At 40.0% G+C, this 26,001-nt stretch overlaps 2 protein-coding genes across 4 annotated transcripts; both read left to right on the top strand.

Moving 5' to 3' along the window:
* The first annotated feature begins 822 nt into the window (after positions 1–822).
* On the top strand, positions 823–4,936 carry LOC120733257 (C-X-C chemokine receptor type 2-like). The gene is made up of 2 exons (XM_040031337.1): positions 823–2,551; positions 3,226–4,936. The coding sequence occupies exon 2, from the start codon at positions 3,228–3,230 to the stop codon at positions 4,299–4,301; it is 1,074 nt and encodes a 357-aa protein (XP_039887271.1). The 5' UTR covers positions 823–2,551; positions 3,226–3,227; the 3' UTR covers positions 4,302–4,936.
* Positions 4,937–7,639: 2,703 nt separating this feature from the next.
* Positions 7,640–25,813, top strand: slc19a1 (solute carrier family 19 member 1). 3 transcript variants are annotated; one of them, XM_040031338.1, is made up of 6 exons: positions 7,640–7,765; positions 9,994–10,582; positions 15,203–15,983; positions 18,919–19,111; positions 19,728–19,869; positions 22,143–25,813. In XM_040031338.1, the coding sequence occupies exons 2-6, from the start codon at positions 10,298–10,300 to the stop codon at positions 22,332–22,334; spliced, it is 1,593 nt and encodes a 530-aa protein (XP_039887272.1). In that variant the 5' UTR covers positions 7,640–7,765; positions 9,994–10,297; the 3' UTR covers positions 22,335–25,813. The 3 variants fall into 3 exon arrangements, with proteins under 3 accessions (XP_039887272.1, XP_039887273.1, XP_039887274.1); XM_040031339.1 differs by lacking the exon at positions 7,640–7,765 and adding an exon at positions 7,773–8,247; XM_040031340.1 differs by lacking the exon at positions 7,640–7,765 and adding an exon at positions 8,282–8,741.
* The last annotated feature ends 188 nt before the right edge of the window (positions 25,814–26,001 follow it).

The raw sequence follows: 26,001 nt of genomic DNA on the forward strand, positions 1-26,001 counted from the left end.
CACACTCACACACACACACACACACACACACTCACACTCACACACACACACACACACACACACACACACACACACACTCACACTCACACACACACACACACACACACACACACACACACACACTGTTGACCCAAACTTTGTTTGCTAAACTAACATTAAATTAAAAACAGGCCATTCTAGTTAGGGGACAGTTGTGCTTCCTGGCACCGTGACGATAATGTAATTGAGTGAGGTTGAGCTTATGTTCTCAAACAGATGGAGCCTACCGGCTGGTTATTGTGTGCTTTCCCTCTGACAGCCTGAAATGATTCATGGAGCCGAAGAAGAGGAGTTTTTTATATATACATGAGCATGATGGGCTGTCATGGAGGCACTTTGGTCCCCAATCGTTAGATGTATGATTTTCATTTTTCCTCTTCATTGGTGTTTGACACGACATGTATAACAATGCTCGCCTAGAAATTCTCGTGACAATAGCTGAAATAGCGATGCATGTGCATAAACATGTAGCCCACCTGTCAACTACCATTACCTAACAGCAGCCACAGTGTGAGAAATGAGTGAAAGGAAAACAGGAGTTTTGAAATAACATGTCAGTGTTTCATTTCCAGAAAGTGACACAGCTGATATCCTAACCCACTGATTTGTGAAACACCTTATAGCTGATTACCCAACGAATTCCTGTAGTCAGTATTAGTGTGACATAAAGATGTTTTAAGGACAGAAAGGAAAAAAAATCTTTCTTTGATAATTATCAGCAAGTTTACAAAATGTGAGTGTCTGATTGAGCATGTGAGTCTTTTTCCTTTTTCTTCACAGATACGATGGCATTAAAAATGGAGGAAATGAGCACGGTGGGATTTTTTTTCTTCAGCGATGTGGAAATGGAAAAAAGCCCCATCAATTTTCAAAATAAAGTTTACCTGTAACACTTTGTATTTGGGTGACGGATGATTGGGATCCAGAGAAGAAGAAGAAAAGAAGAAGAAACTAGCGTGAGACAAAAAACAGTAAATGACAAACAACAAAACACAACATGGAAAAAAGTCACAGAAGTAAACTGCTCTCAGTCATCACCCTTTGAACAACATTTAGTTGGATCATCTTATATTTATTTCATTCTTCTGCTTTTATTCTGTTGTTTTAACAGACAATCTTATGATCTACTGAATTGCTTTAATATGCACTCACCAACCACTTTATTAGGTACACCTTACTACTCATTTCTTCATGGTTCAGCGAGCTGCTGGAAATACTCCTCAGAGATTTTGGTCCATATCGTTGCGACAGACACAGCTGCTGCAGATTTGTCCATGACGTGACTCTCCTGTTCCACCACATAGTGTGCTTTGTTGGATTGACATCTGGTGACTGTGGAGGCCGTCTGAGTGAACTCGCTGTCATGTTCAAGAAACCAGTTTGAGATGATTTGAGCTTTTTCATGTGGTGTGTTATCCATCAGATGATGAGTACCGTGTGGTCATAAAGTAACACTATTACACCACCACCAGCTTAAACCATTGATGCAAGTCAAGATGGATCCATGCTTTTATGTTGTTTACACCAAATGCTGACCTGATCATCTGAATGTCGCAGGAGAAATTAAGATCGACCAAGCAATCGCCAAATTTTGATGAGCCCATACTAAATAGAGTCTCAGTTCTGAGTTGTTAGCCATCGTTAGTGGTGCGCTGCGATCTTCTGCTGCTCGACGTGTCGTGTGCTCGGAGATGCTCTTCTGCATTCCTTGTTTGGAACGAGTGGTGGTTTAAGTCGCCTTCCTCGCAGCAAGCTGCCTGCTCTCTTCTGAGCTTTGGCAAAAGCGATTCGTCTTCGCCCAGAGAACTGACGCTCACTGAATATTTTCTCTGTTCACTTATTCACTTATTCGGTAACCTCTGATTGGCTGATCTGATATTTGCTTTACCCATGTTAATGAGCAGTTGAACAGGTGTTCTTAATAATCTGAGTGTCATAGTTTGCTAATTAGAGCTTCTTTAATATATTTAACTGATTACTACATTTACATTATAATGGGATTATAGGTTAGCAGCTTATTCCTGTTTTTCATATAGCTTAACGACCAAACAGGTGAGCTTCACTTATGCCGGATACCTTGTGATTAAATGAACACAAATAAATTCATGAGCTACCAGCCTGTCCCATGTGTGGTTTTTTTAACCAGTTCACCATCTTTTCAGACCGCAGTTCCCCTCTGGTACAAAGAGTGTGAAAAGTCACAGATGTTAATAATTACCTGAAGAGAGTTGTTGCTGCTGTAAACTGTCACCGTGAGCAATCACTGTGACACAAACTGGAGAATTCATTTTATATTTGCGTCTGTGCTCTAAGTATATGTCGCAACGTCTTCATTTAAAGACATTTCAAAAACATGTGATGACACAAGCTGTATGCTGTGTGCTGTAACACAGGGGGGAGGGGACAGGACATTGGGTCAGTGCTGCGCAAAATCCCCAAATTGTATCATGTTTAAAGAGTTGCTCTTGAACATCAGACTCATTTGGGTGCCCAGCCTTTGTCATCTTTAGAGGTGAGTGTCTTATTTAATACATTCTTCTTATATAGATGGGTACACATGAAAAAATGAATAAAAGGGCAGAATTAAAGTGATAAACTGGGACTTTTTATATATATAATTACATCATATATACCAACTATCATACCAGAAAAAATGACAAAAGACTTTTAAGCTATGAAACATATTTTAAGCCTCCCACTTAGGAGCTGATACAATAACCGTCGCTTATATTAAACAGATATTTCTCTGTAATCTAATTACTGAGTCACTGTATCAGTGTTTCCTAATTGTGCTGCATCTCATTTAACTTTAAGTCTTATTTTCATTGGACAGTCACGCTATGTACAATAGTACAACAAAATTGGAGTACTGAAAGCAATTTATAATAAATAAATACCACATATAGAGAATAAAATATATATAATATGTGAAAAAATAAAACGAGTTAATCAGGTCAGGTCAGGCACTTCTCTGGAGGTTATAATTTATTAAAGATGTTCTTTAAACTGTCACAGTGGTAGCTGTTTAGTTCAGCACAAGTTTGATTTAAAGCTACGAAAGGCAACTTTTGCAACCACAAATTATACCATTTTTACAAGTCAAAAAAAATGAACTTATGTCCATACACTTCCTGTGTTTGCATAGTGTTGGTAGTGCACTAATATCATTCTGTTTCCCATCTACAGCCATGTCATTTGTCTATGTCTTTGAAGACGATTTCTTTGGAAATTACTCCAATTTCAATGGGTCCAATGAATCCAGCACATTCACTCCAGATCTAGATACCTTAAAATGTGGAAACAAACCAATGGAACCTTCAGCAGCTATTATCCTATGTAAAATCCTCATAGGCATCTTCTTACTGGCTATACCAGGAAACATGCTGGTAGGATGGGTGATCAGGACCAGCCAACAAACTCTGACTCCATCAGATGTGTACCTGTTCCACCTGACCATAGCAGACGGACTGATGGCTCTGACGCTCCCGTTCTTTGCTGTAGCACTGATCCAAGGATGGATCTTTGGAGACTTCCTGTGTAAATTCCTCAACCTCGTCATGGATGCAAACTTCTACACCAGCATCATCTTCCTTGCCTGTATTAGCATCGATCGTTACCTTGTGATTGTGCACGCCAGGGAGACACTCAAGAGCCGTCAGAGGATGTGCAGCAAAATGCTCTGCACAGCGGTGTGGGCCCTCGGTTGTGCCCTCGCTCTTCCTGCTCTTTTTAATGATGTCAATAAGGCAGATGCCGAGAAGATGATTTGCTCTGTGAGCTTTGACATCGGCAGCTCCACCGTATGGCGGATCGCCACTCGGGGCTTCATTCATATTTTTGGCTTTTTGGTCCCTGCGATTGTCATGATCTCCTGCTACAGCATCACTGTTGCACGGCTGCTGCTCACTCGTGGTTTCCAGAAGCACCGAGCCATGCGGGTGATCATAACCGTGGTGATTGCATTTCTGCTCTGCTGGACACCATACCAAATAACCATCATGGTAGACATACTGCTGAGGGCTAATGTAGTACAGTTCAACTGCGCTATGAGGAGGTCGGTGAGCACAGCGGTGGATGCAACCCACTGCCTGGCTCTGCTGCACAGCTGCATCAACCCTTTCCTCTACGCCTTCGTGGGAGAGAAGTTCAGGAAGAAGATGAAACTGCTTCTTCATAGAAAGCTCAGACAGGAAAGGATGTCAGGGTCAAGGTTCAGCAGGTCAACATCTCAGACCTCAGAGGGCATTGGAACAGTTCTCTGAGCGCTGGGTGAATTTTTTTTATCTCAAGACTTCTAGAAAACAAACTGCTTTTAAATATATAAAAGAAGGAAATATTGGTCGTTTTAATTTGTCTAGTTGTCCAAAGTTTAGTTATTAGAGTAAATCCTCTCTGCACCATTTAATACATATTAATGCCACTGAATTTGCACCAAAATCATGGACTGAATAGCAAACATGGCCACCAGTCGAATCTGCGCTCCATTAAAAAAAATGCAAGAGCCATATTTTTTTTATTTGGCTCATGTAAACTATTTAAAGTCTTATGTAGGGGAATTTGGACCTGATGATGTCATCTTACAGCTGTACATATCTTTTATTTCCATTTCCTGACTTTTTTTTTTTTTTTACGTTTTTTTATTGCTTCTGTTCTTTTTTATATTGAACTTAAAAAAAACCTTAACTTACCTTTAATGTATCTAGTCTTGTTTGCCCTCACAGTTTAGATTTCAGATTTGAATGACTTCCTGCTTTTGCTTGTTTGCCAAATCATGTTGGAAACTATTTGTTTTTAAAGGTGCTGTATGAATAAAACTGTTATTACTATCATGTGCGAGCAGCTGGAAAGAGGATTAAATACATATTCAAGAAATAAAATGCAGCTTTTTATGACAACTGGTTTTTAATTGACTAACATTTTTATCTATTAGCTACTATTGTCACGCACAATCAACTAAACCAACTGCGACTTATGGTAGATTACTTATAAGGGTTTAAAATAAGATGAATAATTACAAAGTCCAGGTCTCTTTTCTCTTGCTGCAGGGCAGTGTGGATATTGTGTATTATTTAAATGTCCTTGCCCAGATTTCATATTACGTTTACGTGCTGCATTGCTGCCATCTAATGGACTCACTTTGGTAATAAGGAATTTCCTCTACCTGGATCAAGTCCATGTTCATTTTTACACACAACTGAATTCTGTGTCATTCTGTTTCAAATCAAATTAAATCTACTTGTTACAACTTGTATAAACATTTTATGGTATAAAGTTTGAACATATATAAAAAGCTTTCAAGATATATATTTTTCAAAAAGGCCCATTAAAGCACGTTGAATGTATATATACAGGGAGTGCAGAATTATTAGGCAAATGAGTATTTTGTCCACATCATCCTCTTCATGCATGTTGTCTTACTCCAAGCTGTATAGCAGGGGTGTCAAACTCAAATACACAGTGGGCCAAAATTCAAAACTGGAACAAAGTCGCGGGCTAACATTAATATTTATTGAAAAAAAAAAATCTTCCTCCAGATATAAGAATGAATCTTTTCTTATGGACTCAAACAAGTTTTGCTGAAAAACTGAATATGGAACAACCAAAGCTTAATACTAAACAATATATATATAATAGCAGTAGGCCAGCTCTAATAGTAATTTGGTATGGCTTCGTGGGCCAAATGTAATTAGGCTGTGGGCCAAATTTGGCCCGCGGGCCAGAGTTTGACACCTATGCTGTATAGGCTCGAAAGCCTACTACCAATTAAGCATACATTAGGTGATGTGCATCTCTGTAATGAGAAGGGGTGTGGTCTAATGACATCAACACCCTATATCAGGTGTGCATAATTATTAGGCAACGTCCTTTCCTTTGGCAAAATGGGTCAAAAGAAGGACTTGACAGGCTCAGAAAAGTCAAAAATAGTGAGATATCTTGCAGAGGGATGCAGCAGTCTCAAAATTGCAAAGCTTCTGAAGCGTGATCATCGAACAATCAAGCGTTTCATTCAAAATAGTCAACAGGGTCGCAAGAAGCGTGTGGAAAAACCAAGGCGCAAAATAACTGCCCATGAACTGAGGAAAGTCAAGCGTGCAGCTGCCAAGATGCCACTTGCCACCAGTTTGGCCATATTTCAGAGCTGCAACATCACTGGAGTGCCCAAAAGCACAAGGTGTGCAATACTCAGAGACATGGCCAAGGTAAGAAAGGCTGAAAGACGACCACCACTGAACAAGACACACAAGCTGAAACGTCAAGACTGGGCCAAGAAATATCTCAAGACTAGGTTTTTCTAAGGTTTTATGGACTGATGAAATGAGAGTGAGTCTTGATGGGCCAGATGGATGGGCCCGTGGCTGGATTGGTAAAGGGCAGAGAGCTCCAGTCCCACTCAGACGCCAGCAAGGTGGAGGTGGAGTACTGGTTTGGGCTGGTATCATCAAAGATGAGCTTGTGGGGCCTTTTCGGGTTGAGGATGGAGTCAAGCTCAACTCCCAGTCCTACTGCCAGTTTCTGGAAGACACCTTCTTCAAGCAGTGGTACAGGAAGAAGTCTGCATCCTTCAAGAAAAACATGATTTTCATGCAGGACAATGCTCCATCACACGCGTCCAAGTACTCCACAGCGTGGCTGGCAAGAAAGGGTATAAAAGAAGAAAAACTAATGACATGGCCTCCTTGTTCACCTGATCTGAACCCCATTGAGAACCTGTGGTCCATCATCAAATGTGAGATTTACAAGGAGGGAAAACAGTACACCTCTCTGAACAGTGTCTGGGAGGCTGTGGTTGCTGCTGCACGCAATGTTGATGGTGAACAGATCAAAACACTGACAGAATCCATGGATGGCAGGCTTTTGAGTGTCCTTGCAAAGAAAGGTGGCTATATTGGTCGCTGATTTGTTTTTGTTTTGTTTTTGAATGTCAGAAATGTGTATTTGTGAATGTGGAGATGTTATATTGGTTTCACTGGTAAAAATCAATAATTGAAATGGGTATATATTAGTTTTTTGTTAAGTTGCCTAATAATTATGCACAGTAATAGTCACCTGCACACACAGATATCCCCCTAAAATAGCTAAAACTAAAAACAAACAAAACTACTTCCAAAAACATTCAGCTTTGATATTAATGAGTTTTTTGGGTTCATTGAGAACATGGTTGTTGTTCAATAATAACATTATTCCTCAAAAATACAACTTGCCTAATAATTCTGCACTCCCTGTAGTGTATAGTATTTTTTTTTGTTTCCCAAGAGACGTTTTACTGTATTTGGAATTCGGGGGTGACTACTTATGTAAACATGCCTGGTCCATGACTGGTACAGGCGTAACTGGGACATAACAATGCCCCACTGTACCACTGATCAGTGGGCCTTGATCAGTGGTTGTTGATCACTGATCGGCAGAAGCAACAACTTCACAGCAGATGGCGATGAAGGCAAAGGAAGTTCTGCTCTCTTGTCTCAAGGGTTACCGCAGCTTCACGCGGGATACCCTTCCTGGCGAATATGAGATATAAATAAAAATGAGAAATAAATAAAAATCAGAATTAGAGACTCTTGTGCATGTATAGTACACAATCTACAATTTACGGGTTACTGTTGTATTAAAAATCCAACTCTATTGGCTTTACTAAGCGACATGGTAGAGATCAAGGCTAAGACTACTTTTCCCAGAAGTCAGAGCGAAAGAAAGAAGGCGCTGCATCTCAAAAGGAACGCACAAGGTATGCCTTGTTCCTCTTCGTATTTACCAGGATTAGAGATATGTAAACTCCGCTTCATTAATGCAAAGTCTGTCTGATGGTGTGACACCAGATAGGTCAGCTAATAGCTTCAAACACTGTCATTTATTAGTGGCAGTGAAGGCGTCACGACGGCACTGTTTTTATGCCCATGTGCTATTAGCCAGTTGGCTAGCAGCCTCAGTTCGGGGTGATTGAGCTACAAACTGAAGTCGGCACGTCTCGGTCGTTGTTCCAGCAGCACAAACAAATCTCCTAAATACAGCCAGGTCTGGCAGCTAACGTAGGAATAAGTCGAGCTAATGTGAAACACTGACATGCTAACACACTTTGCTTCCCTGTGAAGTAGTTGTGTAACTTGTTGTTCCCTAAAATTTGGAAATGAGGCTGAAGTTCAGTCAGGAGAAAGCCAGATCAATCCTGGAGTTGTGCTGATGTATCACGCTAAAATAAATAAATAAGAGGTAAGAAAATTGTTTGGTAAATTTTGCCCAAAGTTTAGCAACATTAGCATATGTTAGGGCTGTTTTTGTTGTGCATCTGCACTTTATTGTTGTCAATGTCTACGCATGGGACAGTGTGAAACGTAATTTCAATTCCTTTGTATGGCAAGTACATTTGAAGAAATTGACAAATAAAGTTTTCTATTCTATATAAATGCACAATATTTGCGAGTTTTTTAGTAAGTCAGTAAACAAGATTAGGCTAACAGTCTAATTGAAGAAAAAAAACCTCAGATTATTTTCTTAAAAACTCATTTTTTTCACTTCGGTGAAGGAGCTGCTTCAAGTTACAACAACACATGAATGTTTCTGCCGCTCATTTACATGGAGTAGGTAGCAACAGTAGCACCAGGTTACAACCAGCAAGATCCACGGTTTCCCTCGGAGTTACTCGAGTTCAGGAGCTTCTCCTTCTCAGTGAGCCTCACCTGGCGATTCTTCGAAAGAGCAACAGGGTTTGCAGCAGCACCAGACACACTTATCAACTAGAAACAGCATGCTTTTCTCATCTGTCTGTCAGTCTATCTACAGCCCTCCACTGAATAAGTGGAAGATATTTAGTGCATTAATTATAAAAAGCTTCACCGGTTGTGGTTATTTTTTTTATCCTGATGTGATTGCTTATATAGAGCTTTTATATATAAAGCTTTTAATACTAGGCTGCAGTCAAACGAGGCCACTGCACTGTTGTTGTCCTTTTCACCCACAAATTAAAACATATTGCTTTTGTCTTAATACAACAAGGAGGCAGTTTCTGCCAGATAGCTAGCTGAGCCTGGATACTACTTCTAGTAGTGCACAGCTACATATAACAGTGCAGATACAGCCGTGTAGGGGCATGCAGGGTAATATCTACGCCAGTTAGAACAAGCACTGCGGCAACACCTTGGAATATAAGGGAGCATCTTAAATTACCCTTAGCGGTATCTGTGGCTGGATTATTAGTAGTGTGTTGAGGCCATGGCTTAGGTACGACATAACCATATAAACCAGGTGTGTAAAAGATGAGGCTTGGGGCCCAAAATCGGACAGCAAAGACTCCAGTCTGGCCAGCTGGATGTCTTTGGAAAATATAAAAAAGGGTGTACATTTTGGACTTTCACCTGTATTTTCATTAATTTTACAGTTTTGCCTACTGATTGTACCTGATATAAGCTATAGTTTCTGCTTGCCTACTCAGATGTGACACTGACACAGACTAAGAACTATAGTAGATTGTTTTTGTGGTAAGATGCCTCGTAAACACAGTGTATGGTTATCGCAAAGCACATGAATGAAAAACTTAAGTAGAAAATACAAAAATTAATTATAACTTGGATTTAAACATCGTGGAAGAACTGCTTGTTTTCTTTTTTGTTTTTTTAAAAAAAGGCTTTCATGCCCCTCAGGCGTGCAAAAGTTGCACTGCCGTCACTGTTTTGGAAGGCGCAGCAGACCAGCATTGATAAGAGTTATTGATAAGTATGGAGACACACAGGTCAGGTGGATTGCAGTTCTAGGAAGTGTTTTTCAATATCTTCCGATATTCATGGAAACGCACAGAAACATTTGGTTTACTGCAACACGTGAAGAAAACTGTCAAATCGGGGGTGGGGGGGCTTTGCATGAAAATCTTGTTTGTCGCACAGATTAATAGTAAGAGTTAAAGCTAAGACCTGCTGTGTCAGAACAGACTGCGCAGCTCACATGATTGATTTTGTTTTTCAGGTGAACAATGACATTGGACTGAGCGGCTGGAAAGCTTTCTGTCTGACAATGTCAGAGAGAGGAATGGAGCAAAGGTCAACATTTTCTCTTACTCGCCAGCAGCAGCATGTAGCTTTTTAACCAGCTCGTCGGATGGTTCGTTCTCTCCAGTTCAGCCCTCTCTGACACAGAGAGGCAGAGGAGTTGAGTTTGTTTGCTTCATAAATTCCAGGTGGAAAGTCGGCAGCTTTTCTTATCGAAAAGAATCCTCGCATGCTGATTCGATAGCGTGAGGGGGGGGAAGAAAAAGTTACACGCCTGTGCAATGGTAGCAGAGGACACAGCAGGAAGTGGGGACAGATCAGATGGGGAGAAAGAGATGGATCAGAAAGCATCTGAAGACGCCGAGCGGCAGGAAGACGGGGATGTAGCGATGGCCGCCACTGCTGCAGAGTCTCCCTCTGGAGAGGATGAAGCCAGAGATCCCAGAAAGTGGAAGTGGTCTGTGATTTTCTTGTGTTTCTACGGGTTTATGTCATCCATAAAACCCGGGGAGCCCTTCATCACGCCATATCTGCTGAGCCCTGAGAAGAACTTCACCAGAGAGCAGGTGGGTGATGCACATTTCTCTGCGTAATTTGATGAAAGTTTGTGTTGACTGGTAACCTTCCCATTAGGGCTGGGCCATATCCTATCGTTCACCGTAATACCGGTATAATGTTAGGCAATGATAAGAAAATGAAATATTGCGATAAAATATGGATGAAACAGATGAACCAGAACTGGTTTGTAAAAATGCTGCAGCTTCAGTGGTGTGGAACTGGTTTAGCTTTCGTCTGTCAGATACACAACAAAGCACATTATTTGGTAGAGCATGCTAGCGGGCCGTCGTTATTACCGAACCGATTTTATGTGCACGGCGCTCGAAAATCTGTCAAAAATGTTTTAGTACGACTTTGCTAAGCTACGAAGCCGCTTGGCTTGATGGATTGTCGGAGCATTACGGCTATCGTAGTCAGGAGCCTCGTGCAATAATACGTACTGTGCTTCAACATAATATTACTGTATTGTGTGTGTATAGCCTCTTTTTAAGTTTTGTGGATATTATTCATGGTTATGCTGAGGATATGTCGGCCAGTTTCCACTGGAAATGCCTTTTGGTTAAACTGTCAGCGAGGAGTTTGCACTGTTACATGTTTATATAACTTTAATGCAGATAAAAAAAACAGCTGCTTGTTTAAGTGAAAATACATTGATGGGGTTTTTTGCACTAATAAAGTTGTGGAGTTGTACAATATTTTGCCTCACGTCAATTAAATCGTCAGTTATATCGTTATTGCAAATTTTCAAATGTATATTGTGATAAATATTTTTGGCCATATTGCCCATCAACATTACGAGAGACAAGACCTTCCAGTTACAGTCCTGCTTACAGGAGTTTTGCAGAGTTGAAAGTCACGAGCAGTCCAAAAAGTTAACCTCTGAGACTCTAACAAGCTCTGCAGTTAAGCATGTATTGCACAATAGAATTAACGAGTTCCCTGTGGGGAGTTTGCTGATCCATCTTACTGTGGTCAAAGTTCACATTCCTTCAGAGTGGGTCAGTGTAATTGCATATGTGGAGTTAGACTTGTTTGTAGAGTGGGATCACTGGAAAGTGATCACTATTCTTGTTTTCCTATTGGCCTGGCCATAAGCAAGAGGTGAGCTGCCAATGTGTCGACAGCATGTGGAAAAACACCTCCAGAGACCAGAATAGCAGGTTTACAGCAGAGCTGAACTCCGTGTAGAAATATCTGTTTACCTGTGAGGTTATTTAAGAGCTTTAGTCCATCAATTTTCCTGTTTTTGGGATTCCAGGGAACAAGCAGTTTATCTGTCATCAGTCCCGGTGAAGCTGGTATTTGTGAAACAAACATCAGTGCCAGACAGATGTCGATGCTTTAACCAGTTCCACTGTCATGAAGTCAGCTGTGATAGAAGTCAGTGAAACAGAAGGTGATTGGGGTGAATCTAGGGCTGGGCGATATGGCCTAAAATCCATATCGCGATATAATTTGAAGCACGTGCGGTAACGATATATATCGCGATATATTCTTTTCTTCTGTATAACGTGTTTTCCACACTATAAGGCGCACTTAAAATCCTTTAATTTTCCCAAAAATCGAGAGTGTGCCTTATGTATGAATCCTGGTTGTGCTTACTGACCTCGAACCGATTTTGGCGTGCAGAAATCTGTTAAATGTTTTAGTACAACTTTGGTAAGCCCCACTGCTTGATGGATGAAGAAACACAAAAGGTTTCTTTATTTTTTTCACATGACTGCACAAAGTCATGTGAAATTTCTCTTTTTCACCCCCACTGAAGCCACAGCTGTTATTCATCAGTAAAAAAAACCCCTCCCCTTTATCTTGTACACTGTTACGACTGTTACTGTGACCAACAGTGTGCATAGTTAGGATAGAGGCTGGTATTTGCAAAATACTAAAGTGATGCAGAATTGTGTTTTGCATCAAAGCTCTTCAGCAACTACTCCGGCAAAAATGCAGAACATTTGCTTGATGAGGATGGTCAGGGGATTTTGAATTATTGGTTGGCCAAAACAAGCAATATTTGCATTTGCATTCATGATCTTTGTCATATTTTAATTGTATCTTAGTTGTATCCTTACAGATGTGAAGAAGAATGCCAGCAATGTTGGTTTTTATTTACAGCTTCGTTGAACTTTCTTTAAACCTTCTTTTAAAAGTAAATAAACTGTATATTTGAAGAAAAGTTGGCACTATTTAGTAGGGGTGCAACGATATTCGTATCGATATTGAACCGTTCGATACAGTGCTTTCGGTTCGGTACGCATATGTATCGAACAATACAACATTTGTAATTTATTTTATCAACTTTCCTTCTGATGATGCTGTCTGTGTTGAGCGCTCAGTGAATCTGTGTTCGACTACTCCGCCTAGGCTGCACTGTCGAGCGCAGATCCACTGAGCGCTCAACACAGACAGCATAGTCAGAAGGAAGAGCGCAGGGCAAGCTAGCAAGACAGAAGTTAAGCTCTCCTTGCAAGATGGACCTCCCCCACTCTCATTCAGATCTGGCGTTTGGAATTATTTTGGTTTTCATGTGACGTATGACCCTTAGGGGTGGGGGAAAAAATCGATACTGTGTAGTATCGTGATATTTTGTTTGCTAATAATGTATCGATACAGGGACAGCAGAAATCGATATTTTGTTACAAAAAAGGTTTTTGTGCTCTGACTTCAGAGCACGTTGATCCTTTTTCTGAGCAAGAATCCTGACATTCCTTCACTGTCCAAATGTGTTTAACTTGTTTTTTGGCAGCAATAAACATGACAGTTTACTTATTTTAATTTAAGACATGTTTTATTTTAATTAAGTTTAAAACTTTTTTATTTAATGTAAAATTATATTTTGTTTTAATTTACTTTCAAATTCTTCAGTTGCTGAATGGGCTGCATAGTTTTCATAAATTGCATAGTTCAGAATAGCTATAATTGTACCAGATGGTTGCATTCAGTTAAGTTGGACTAGACTGTAATACAAACCATTCAGTTTGTCAACAATAAAACTGAAATGAGAGAAAGACTGAGTGTGAGACTTTGATATTAGATAAAATGAATATTGATCAAGTTTACCTTTATGTACAGAATCTGAATATCGCAAAATATTTTAAAAAATTGCAATAATGTCGTATCGTGCGTTAAGTATCGTGATAATATCGTATCGTGGGATATATGGTGATTCCCACCTCTAATGACCCTGAAGGTAAGCGAGTCATGGACTAAAGTAAAACAGTATGTTGGATGTGCCATGCAATGCTTAATTACATGGGTGGGAAATAGTGTGTTAGCGCAGTTAGCTCGTTAACGTGTTGGCCGTCTAGCCCCATGCACGGGGCGATCGGCGGTAGCTCGTTAACGGAGATTTGCCGTGTTGTGGCGTTAAGGTCATTTCAACGAGATTAACCTGAAAGCACTAGTGGGAACACAATGAATATGACTGCACATTTACGCCGACATCCTAGTGCAAAGACAAAAAAAAGCAAGCATGCTACTAACTTTAGCCGAGTCATTTAGACAGCTGTTAGCACATGATTCTCCTTATGCTGCTGAGAGTATAGCCCAGAAGAAGCGGATAGTATAGCTTTTATTTTGGAAAGAGACATTTCTCTGTAATAAACTCTCTTTTCCAAAGATGAGTAATTCCTCAATCAGATACAGGGCTCGCAATATCGCTAGCCCGACGTCCTGGGGCTAGCGATTTTTTTCAGTCGGGCTACCAAAATCTATCTCTTCCCTGCCCGTGGGGCTATTGTAGGAAGGAAAATATATGTCAATGCTTTTGCATTCTTTCAGAAATGTAGCTGGGTAATTATGTCATTGGCATCGGTGAGCCACTGTCAATATGTGACATATTGAAATCGCGTTTGAATTTGCGCTTGTTTTTTGCTTTCACTTTGCAATCATGCGAACTGTGTATAGAGAGCGACAGCACTGATTGGTGAGTGATGATAATTTGCTGCACCAATTCCTCTGACATCGTCTTATTAATCGTTAGCTTACTATGCAAACATGACAAGTGAAATCTCCCGCAGCAAGCTTAAACATGTGAGAGGTTGATCGCGCAGAGAATCGCTGAGCTTATGTGAGTCCGTGTGTAAAAGCAGCAGCATATATATTTTAGTTCTGCTGAGCCAAATAAGACAGGTCAGGGTGAAGAAGTGACAGCCAAAGAAAAGCTTACCACAAAACGGAGAAGTTATGACAAATCAGACTATAAGGCAAAAAGAAAGTGCAGCTTTATGGTTTCATGGACAAAATAATTTCTGTGGCTGCAATATGACGAGCTAAATAACCAGGGCTGCACATAAGTGGTCCGCAGGTGCGCATTCGCTGTCAAAATAAAAAACACGCACAAGGGTTAGGGTTAAATTTAAAAACTGTACTTTTGAGTTAAAATATATATTTATAATTTTAATAAATGACAAATTAAAAATGCATGAACATTTTTTTTGTATCGAAAAAATATCGAACCGTGACACCAAAGTATCGAACCGAACCGAACCGTGAATTTTGTGTATCGTTGCACCCCTACTATTTAGGGTAGAAAGTGCACTGTCAGAAAGGTTCGTGTAAGACTCAAGCTTGATTTTGCTTCTTTTCTTTTTTTTTTTCCCCCACGCCTTATTTGATTGATTTATTTCCAGGTGACCAATGAGATCACTCCAGTGCTGACGTATTCCTACATGGCTGTGCTGGTACCAGCCTTCCTGCTAACGGATCTTCTGCGTTATAAGCCGGTCCTGATCATTCAGGGCGTCAGTCAGGTGGTCATCTGGATCATCCTGCTGCTTGGCGGTACGCTGCTTCAGATGCAGTTCATGGAGTTCTTCTACGGCATCACCATGGCCTGCCGTGTCGCCTACTCCTCCTACATCTTCTCCCTGGTCAACCCGGTCCTCTACCAGCGCGTGGCAGGCTACTCGCGCTCCTCAGTCCTCTTGGGGGTTTTCACCAGCTCTATCCTGGGCCAGCTGTGCATGTCCTTGGGAAACATCACCTTCTACACCCTCAACAGTATCTCTCTGGGGTTTGTCAGCTTTGGTTTGCTGCTCTCACTGTGCCTGCCCTGGCCTAAACGCTCCTTGTTTTTCAACCGGACGAATCAGGAGGAAAAGGAACTGGTAGAAGTAGCCACCAAATCTGAACTGGACAAAATGAACCCAAAAGATGGAGGGCCATCCTTTGCTGCCCCTCCATGTCCTGCGTCAACCTGGAAGGATTCTGTGTTTATGCAGATGCTTCTGGAGGTTAGAAATGTGCTGAAGAGGCCAAACCTGAGGCTCTGGTCCCTGTGGTGGGTGTTCAACTCCACAGGGTATTACCTGGTGCTCTTCTACGTCCACATCCTGTGGAACAAAGTCTACCCTGCCACTGAGAACAAGAACGTTTACAATGGGGGAGTGGAAGCAGCTTCTACATTGCTCAGTGAGACATTTTAAAAATAGCTTTACACAAATAGTGTTATTGAAATTTAATTTGTTTTGTATCCAGCTCGGTGTTGCTGCAGCTTGCTACATTTAGATACAAAAAATGTAACAACTTGTGCAAAGTATAAACTAAATCTCAGCCATTGTCTAATTTAAAGGCTGGCAGGATGTATTTAGCTTTGCAGTGATAGCATCAAACAACTACTTAATGTAGGACACAATCTGCAGGACTTTTATTTTTTAGGAAGAAAAATCTATGATGATGACTCTGATAGACCCCCGTCTTCATGAGAGACTCGGATCGAAGCAAAAGTGTGATAGAAGATAATTGGGTGTCTTTTTTCCAGGAACCAATTTGAGAGGGTCAGGAAGAGCTGAAGAATGATGATATGTGTTGTTATTTAAGACTAAAGTAAGGACTTGTCCACACATATACAAAAGTAGCTTTTGGAGTTTTAGGCTTTTATTCAATGCAAATTCACTTTCAGATAGCTGAAAAAGGATGGTTTGGGTCCAGGCTAGATATAAAAGATTGACATAGCCAATGTAACGACACCCAGGCCTGGTGTTTTTGCTCACCACATCTAGTGTTTTTTGTAATCAGAGGGTCTAGCTGGGGAGTAGCTCACTAGCTTTGTTAGAAAGATGGTCACATCCTCAAACTTAATTACACTTGTGTATTGAGTCTGTTATGTTCTCTGTGCAAGTGGCCAGTGTTGTTACCAGCATACTGATGTGTGGGGTTCTTGGGTTGCTGTAGTTGGTGAAGTTTGTCTTTGAGTCGATCCCTTCTGTTCCAGTTTAATAGAAAAAATGGAGGCAGAAGTAGCATCAGGGAATACTCACAAGGAAACAGTGGTACTGAATGGGCCAATCAATGTGACTGTGCCGTTACTAGGGCTGGGTATCGTCACTGATTTCTAGAATCAATTCGATTCCGATTCACAAGGTCCCGAATCGATTTGATCCACGATTCGATTTGAATCGGGGAAATTTTGCCTCAGTCAGAAATATTCTAATTCTGATCACGTATCAGTACATTTCCATATTTTTACATCTATAAAAAGCAAGCTGACACTTGTGAGACTTTATCAAAGGTGTGAGCATCACAGCTGATGCCTTTGTGTCAAAGTAATTGAGGATAAAACAGAAAAACATGAAGGTGGTTTTCCTGGCCTGGGATTTTATGAAAATATTCTGCAGTAGATCAAAAACGAAAGAAAACCGTTAATCAACACATGAACATTACATGATGCTGCTGAAGTGAAGCAGCATCATGTAGCCCCCCTAGTCATTACTAGGGCTGGGGCACATTATACCGTTCACGTCATAATGTCAGCCAATGAGAAGAAAATGAAATATCGCAATAGAATATGGGTAAAATGTGCATGTGCAATACCTTTGTTTTCATATGCACATGGCAGAAAAAGCATGGCGGCGACAGAGAACGAGAAGGGCAAAAGCGGATCATTGAATGAAACCGATGAACCACAATTGTTTTTTAAAAACGTGCTACTTCAGTGATGTGCAACTGGTTTCGTTTTTGTCCGTCAGATAGCCACCAAAGCACTTTTTTTTTGTAGAATATGCAAGCGGGCCGTCCTTACTACCGTATTTTTTTGGACTATATAAGACAACCAAAAATGTGATGTCCACATATGTGGACACCAGGTCCTAGGAGGTTAATGCACATAAAAAACAGCTGCTTGTTTAAGTGAAAATAAATTGATGGGTTTTTTTGCACTAATAATGTTGTGGAGTATTTTGTCTCGCATCAGTTATATCGTTATCCCAAATTTTAAAATATATATCGTGATAAATATTTTTGGCCGTATTGCCCTGTCCTAGAATTACATTTCTGGGGTGATGCATCAGTCCTCCCCCAGAGCCATGTTCTGTTGGAAGGTTTTTCTCCTGTTAAAAGGGAGTTTTTCATCTGCAACACCTTAAAGGCCGGTCCGTGAAAATATTGTCGGGCATGAACCGGTCCGTGTCGCGAAAAAGGTTGGAGACCGCTGATATAAAGTGCCCTGAGGTGACTGTTGTTGGGATTTGGTGCCAATATAATAAATACAGTTGAATTGAGCTGTAACCACTTGAAAGCATGCTCTAAAGTTGGGCTTTTAAATATGGGAGTCTGTGGGGACAAACCTCAAGTTTTAAGACCATTAGAGGATCTGTAGTTCTTGGAAATTAGAAGGGTGACAATGATTGACTTAGGATATCATCTATCAGTGCTTTTGATTGGGTCATATTGTTGGCTGCTGGCTGAAAATACTTGACAGTATTGAGTATTATCATTATTATTATTACAGGGAAACACAGATTCAAGTCTGCTTTCTTTTGAATCTTTTTTTGGGCAAAATCAGATGAAATGAACTGTTGCATTTCTACCTATGATTCTGATGATTAGCTTTTTGAAATGATCTTTTAAATAATGTTTGTAAAAAAAAGTATAGGCTCAAAATGGTTTTCTAAAAGTGTAGTCCTGAAACTGACGTGTGTGTTAACATAAACAGAAGAGCAACTGGTGCCTGCAGTAAAGGGTGCGCTCAGCTGTTTGGAAGAAGCTTAATAATTGATTGGCCAGCCCTACTCTGTGAGGGGATCGCGTCAGCTTTAGACGGCAATAATTGCACTTTAAACAGTTGTAAAGATTAAAGGTAGCAGCTTCGATAATCTGGATGTCATGTGTAAGTAATGAGGTTTGATGACAAACGTCTGATAATTGAACAGTGATTAGGAGACTTCTGTGCTGCTGCTGATATTTTTATGACAAGAACAGACTAACTTATGTCCAATATGAATAACTTTCATTTTATTGGTGACAGTAGCGCTTAGCCGACTGCTTACTCAGTCCCTCTCTACAGATTACTTGCTCTGTGCTTTAACTTAATCAGTTTAAAGACTATAACCTGTTTATTTTTCTGTAGGTGCTATAGCGTCCTTTACAGCAGGCTTTGTCAAAATTCGGTGGAACATCTGGTCAGAGCTGGTCATTGGTATCATCACAGTGGTGCAGGCCGGTCTGCTGCTGCTTATGAGAACCACAGACGACATCTGGGTCTGCTATGTTTGTTATGTACTCTTCCGAAGCTTCTACCAGTTTCTGGTGCCTATTGCCACGTAAGTGCCAAAAACAATGTATTATTTAAGATGCATCTGCTTATGATGATCTTAGTTGTAACTATGCTGGATTAAAGTTAAGTGCTATAGGAATGTGGCCAAAACTGTGGTGCTTATTATTGGAAGATTTAGGCCAGAAATATTTGGGGGGAAAAGGATCAGAAGCTAAACCACAGCTGCCAATATCAACTGCCACGAGAAACTTCACTCTGAAACTACTTTTTTCTTCTTCTTTTTTTCAGTCTTTGCTCAAGCAGAATGAAGGATAACGATCTATTATAATGACATAAGCTGACATGTTTTGTGCTGTTGATCGTACAGAATAGGTCCTCTGGTGTACATTTTTTGTTGATGATTTATACCAAGTGATAACAGCATAATAATGAAGAAAATAAATGTAGCCCTCAGCTAAACTCGTAATGAAAACGTTAATGAGATAACACAGCGTTCGATCTGATAAGCCTCAGTACGTTGTGTCTGTCTACACTAGTATTTTATTGCTTTAACTTCATGTAATTTCAAATAACCTAAATACATCTACAGTGAGTAAGAACATACAGCGTATCATACATTTATACAAGACAGTTGCTCATGCTGGATGTTATTGTCTTGCCAGTTTCCAGATTGCATCGTCACTCACCAAGGAGCTCTGCGCGCTTGTGTTTGGTATCAACACCTTCTTTGGGACAGTGCTGAAGACCATTATCAGCCTGATCTTTACTGATAAGAGGGGCCTGGCCTTGGACGTGCACTCTCAGGTAAAACAGTCAAACAGCAGGGATGTTTCACACCAGTTGGATTTGAGAGTCCACATGCAGTAGTATGACTGGAGTTACAGTTGTCAGACGTTTCGTGCTAATGGTGAATGTATGTAAAGTCCTGATAATTTTGGTCTATTAATATTCTTTTTAACTTAATGACTTTAAAAAAACAAGAATTGGGTGCACACGTTGGAATTTATTTTAAATTTTCTCTAATCCACAAAGGATGAAAAGTGTACGTACAGATTTCAGAAATATACATACACCCCCAATAATATTAGATTACATTTTAAATGTCTCTTAGTAAGTTGCACCTTGACCAGAGGTAGCTTTCAGTAAGCTGATCGCTCTTCTTGGCAGACTTGATATAGTTCAGTTAAACTAGTTGGTTTCCTGGAATGGGCGCAGCTTTTAAGTATAGTCTACAGATTTCTTTTCAGTAAGGTCGAGGTCGGGGCTTCGGGATCGTCATTCCAGGAGCTTAATGTTAGGCTGCTTTATCCATTCCAAAACCAGTTTTAATGTGTTTGGGATCATTGTTCTGGTAGAACACCCAACACTGACCAAGTTTCAACCACCTAGCTGTTGATCTGAGGTGAAGTTGAAGAGTTTGGAAGTAGTCCTTCATTATTCCATCCAATTTGTGCAATGTTCCAGTGCCACCGACAGCAAAACAGCCCCAGAGCATAATGCTACCACTACCATGCTTGACAGCTCATACACGACTCTTAGGTTTTGAAGCCTCGCCTTTACTCCTCCAAACATACCTCTTGCCATTGTGGTCAAAGACCTTTGCAAAGTGGTGAAAAATTAGAATAACTCGTGGTTACATGCAGTTGGAATCTGCAGTTGTTTAGAAATGACTCCAAGAGACCTCCCCAAATTGTGTAACTTGACAGTTCTCCCAAGTTGTTTACGGAGTTCATTGTCAAACAAATGCTGCTTATGCTGCATAGATAAACTCCCAGTTATAGTAAATCATGATCATTAATGAGAAGTTGGTAGGTAGCCATGTGAAATTAAGACATTGTAGAAACTTCAACACTTTATTAAAATATTCAAGTGAGGGTATGTCTATATCTGAGTCTGTATGTATAATTTCGACCCTCTGTGGGTTAGAGAAAGTCTAAAATAAATTCAAACGTGTTTTCTGAAGATGTATGCTGCACAATCACTCCACCCTGGAAAAGGTTCAATGAAAAGCTCAAAATTATCATGACATTCATGCTCATGATGAGTTTTTGTAAACTTCTTACCACAACTGTATCCCTAATGTGTTCTATTGGTGTAGTTTTATGTTGTGCGTCAGGGCTGTCAAACTCAAATACACAGTGGGTCAAAATTCAGAACTGGATCAAAGTCGCGGGCTAACGTTAATATTCATGGAAAGAAATCTTCCTCCAAATATAACAAGGAATCTTTTCTTATGGACTCAAACAGTATGGAACAAGCAAAGCTTAATACTAAACAATATATTTAACTTGTATAAACGTATATATAACTTAATATTGCACACATGCAAAATCAAAGTTCCAATTAAATAACACATCAGTGGAATTCATTTCTTAAATAAAAACTGTATTTGCAGCCTTCTGAATTAAATGTTATCATTCATCATATTTTCATCATATTCTCCCACCTGCTCCTGTTTTTATTCTTTTAGCCATTTTGGGCTCGGTAGCATGGCAGTATTTGCATGGTTGCTATGACTATTGTCAGAGGAGAGGGAGCTAATGAGTCCTGTTGTGACTGATGCACCAAAACACCAACAGAGCATTCTGGGAATTGTAGTATTAGCAGTACATGACCTGTGTAATAGCAGCAGGCCAGCTCTAATAGTTTTGTATGGCTTCACGGGCCAAATGTAATTAGGCTGCGGGCCAGAGTTTGACAGCTGTGTTGTACGTTAAAACATCTGGACAGCTCCCTCAGTTGTATGTGGAAGAACCATACACATCCATGGGTGTAACCCACATGCTCAACTCTGCTGCTCAACCCACAGTGTAATCAACCAAGCAAAGATTTCCTTGCTTTTGGGGAAACTTGTTAGGAGACTCGTTTCTGCTCCCTCCTGACAGCTGTCAGTGGCCATATTTCCAAACCATTATTTTGCCATTTAACAGGTTCTTTACTTCATTATCGTATTCAAATGAGAATAGTGTTGTTGTTGTTTTGCCAGTTTAGTGGAAATTGGATTAAAATTTTGTTTGGGCTGGGATCTCATGAGGTGCAGGATAAAAAGCCTCATCCATTGCACATCTCTCTTACAGTTTCTGGTGTACTTCTTTTACTTCACTCTTCTTACTGTCGTCTACTTTGCCTGCGCTGCTGTGGTCATCTGCCGTCACTACCGAAACGAGCGGAGGGGAGGAGTAACCGGGGACCAGCCCACGCCCACGGAGCTCAGCCCTGTGGTGACAAGCAAGGAGCTAGAAACTTTGTCTAATGGCAAAAGTGCCTAACCCTAAACACAAGAGGAGAAACGTGTAGTTCCATAACATTGTTAGACCAGTTTTACTAATAAGCTCGTGAGAGTCACTGAGATCAGTGTTTTAGCCCCTTCATACACTCAGGTGGGTTCAGTGATGCCTCTGAGCCTTAATCAGAAGTGCCTCATGTGCAGCGACTCCAAGAGTGCAGCAGCTTGTGTCTGATGTCTGAGGAGAGACTTTCTAGAGTAATTTGCTTTTAAAAAAGTCACTTTGGTGTTTTTAGACATTGCTAAAGCAGCCTGGGACCTTTAATATCACAACCAAGATTTCTTAGAAAACACGAAACAACCTTGTGACATGCTGGAGTGATTCTTTTCTGTAGTCAAGGCTCACGAGACACGACCACACTTGTTTTTAACAAAACACTCCTATTGTACTTTGTTACAATTACTGTGTTAGTGGCATTTTTAAAGAACACGTGAGTATGAATGCACCTTAGTTATTGATGATGATTATCACAGTCTGACATCAGTGTTATGGGATCGGTAAGATCTTCACTGCCGATCATTTCAAGCAGCACACTGCAGATTTTGTGCAGTGTACTCTGCTCAATGCAATGTCGTCTGGTGTCTGTTTGTATTGCAGGAGCAGCACCACAGACGATTGCAATAATCTTCATTTGATACAATCATTTCTTTTTCTTTTTTTAGGACTAATTAACATTTATACACATCTTTACAGAAAATTAAAACCTGTTCTCAATTTCAGTACCTCAGTCAACTGGAGCTGCTCGTGAGTTTGTCGATAAGTTCAGTAAACAACAAACCAAGTAAAATTTGTAAAACCTGATTTTATTTATTTTTGGTCAATGAATGGCTGTTTTTCTTTCTTTGCTTGTGTTTAACATTTAAACATGCTGGGTCAGTGCTGTAGAGCAGTGGCTCTCAAAGCTGGGTCTGTGATTCTTTGGAAAAGCAACATGTCAAGCTTTCTACTTCCACACTTAGTAACTTTGGCTCAATAGAAGAGCGTGTTACATATCAGAAGATTTAAACATTAATAGGAAACTTAATGAGGGGATTCCTTTGAAAGGCTCTCCCCTCTAAATGGCCACTGACCCCAGAGAATTTCAGAGCCCCTGCTCCGGAGAACACTAGAGCCAACAGGAAGTGCAGCGGAAATGTTAAGTAGGTTTTAAAATGACTTTGCTTGATCACTTAAACAGAAGATTGAGTTATTTCTTACAGCAGATGCAATGGTAGTTTGTGTTTACTGCATTGAGTATTCAGTGGGATGATACATTTACTGTATAGATTTGTTCTCTGGCTTCAGTTCAGTGTTAAGTGCATTTTCACTTGTGTTGTAAAATCAGGAGTATCTGCGCTGCCGTTGTGTCGTTTTAGTATTTGAAGGCAGAATTTTGTGATTGACATCACTGCTGAAAAATGACTATGAACATGTCTGAGTGCTGTAACAAGGAAATGAGATGTTTGTTTTTTATTCACAAATAAATTACTGAGTGGATAAAAACATGCTGCCTCTGTCTTTTTTTGAGTGCAGTAAACCACATTTACAATTTGACACCATGTGACAGAGCTTTAGTGTCTTTAGTGTTTAGTGTGTTTTTTTTAAAACCTCTTGTTTTATTGTCACAACAATCGCTTGCTCGGATCAGCTGGGGCTAAGTTTGGGCTTTCAAAGCTGTTGCCAACAAGCAAGATGCAGCATTTCCTCTGGTGGACAAACTTTACAACGTCAACACTGACTATGATTGAAAGGCATTTCTCCTCTTTCTACTTTAAAAACGTTCATTTATCTGACATTGCAAATGCTGATACCGATATCATTAAATACAATAGCCAATATATCAGTCTGACTCTAATTTATAACTTTTTTGGAGCTAAGATTCGGTTGAGACCGAGCCACTCGGTGGGCAGGAAAGGTGATGGGAAAGCCGAGGGATGCATTTATCAAACGGGGCATAGCAGCGTTATCTCTGTGACACTATCCTCCTGTGTACGTCTGCAGCAAAAATATAAAATGTAGATGCAACTCAAGAAAATCTCTGTACTGATATGGGTTGATATTTTGTTGATTTTAAGCATTTAAATAGCCGATATTCTTGTAACCAAATTTGCAGATATGAATACAGTCGAGTGTTCAGTGTTAGTTGCTTCTAGTTACACTGTGTTAAATGACCAGATATACAGATGTTTGCTCAGCTGCAGTTGCTGCTCACAGCGTGATCACACAGAGCTCTTTGATTCTTATTTATTTTTTGTACATTTCTTAGCAGGAGGCCACTTATTAACTGGACTGTTTGTGCAGCTGGTGTGATGATCCTCCGGTGTGATGAATGTTTAGCCTGAGAATCTGCACATCACCTGGTTTCTGCTTCTCTAAAAGTACAAAATAAATTCTGAAATAAATAATGTTGAAAAGTACACACTGAATCCCCCTTTTTCAAGTGATTATAACACAGTGGATTGTTACTGTAATATGAGTAAACAGGCCCAGATTCACATTTTTTGTGTTACCTTTGTACTAAATTCATTGTCCTGTTGATGTTTAAAGGAAAGACTGATATTGTAAGAACACCTGGGGACAGATGGTCTCAGTAAATCTGCTTTAAGGAGTAAAACATAATCTGGAGCCTCAGGTGATGTTTCTTGGCCTGCTCGCAAAGAAAAATCCTTCTTTTGGAAATATGTATTCATGCGCCATAGTTTTCACATTTCTTTTACATAGTTACCTTATGTGACACATTTGTGGTTAATTGGGTGAGTAGTTTTCATAGTCTTCGTGTGCTTTTCTTATCTGGTTCATTTATTGTGTCTATGGACACTACGTTATACACTACGGAGAGTTTACACTGTACAGCACCGTGCTTCAGATGTGCTGTATTAGTAAAATATGGAGATCGAAGGCACCCTGACTTCAATCATCTGGTGAAAATCTTCTCTCAAAAAAGTTTGTGGATTTATTTATGTTTATTTATTGATGGCCGGATCATGATTCCTCATAACTGAATGAAGTGGTTTCCACATGTAACCGGCTGCTGTTTCCCATTAAATAAAAGCTTAATCAGAAGCTACAAGATGAATTATGTTCCTGTATTAATGAGACCATGTACGTTATTCTCTTGCATTTTTAACAAGGCATCCTGGTTATTCTACAAAGAAACTAGCAAACCGCTGTCATCGGTCAGACTGCACTGATTTGCTGCCCTCAAGTGATGCGTTTTTTTTTTAGCAACACAAATTTTGAATTATTACCTTTACCAATAAACTCAGTGATTACTCTGTTTGTGTGTCTTTAAGTACAATTACAACAAAAGCTTATGGATAGCTTTGCGTGAGCAGCAGTGGAAGATGGAGACATTTGCACGTTTCACAAATAATCATCAAAGACAAAAAAATAGAATCATCATTACCTTGATACTATGAAGAAAATATAAAGTGATCTACATCCACGTGTCCTTTTGGACCCAGTGATTGCATCGTATAGAGGAAATAATCAGTATTGTGTACAGACTGTTTTTGTTAAAGTGAAAACTGGTAAAAAAAAAAAAGGTTTTTATTAAACATAGCTCATAAAGACACATATATTTACATTATTTGCATCCTCACACACTGCAGCTTATACTTGACTTCCAGTTAGTTTGTGCCTGACAAAAGTCTGACGCTACAGCTACAGT

Source organism: Simochromis diagramma, unplaced genomic scaffold, assembly GCF_900408965.1.
Source record: "Simochromis diagramma unplaced genomic scaffold, fSimDia1.1 OVJJ01000235.1, whole genome shotgun sequence".
NCBI lineage: Eukaryota > Metazoa > Chordata > Actinopteri > Cichliformes > Cichlidae > Simochromis > Simochromis diagramma.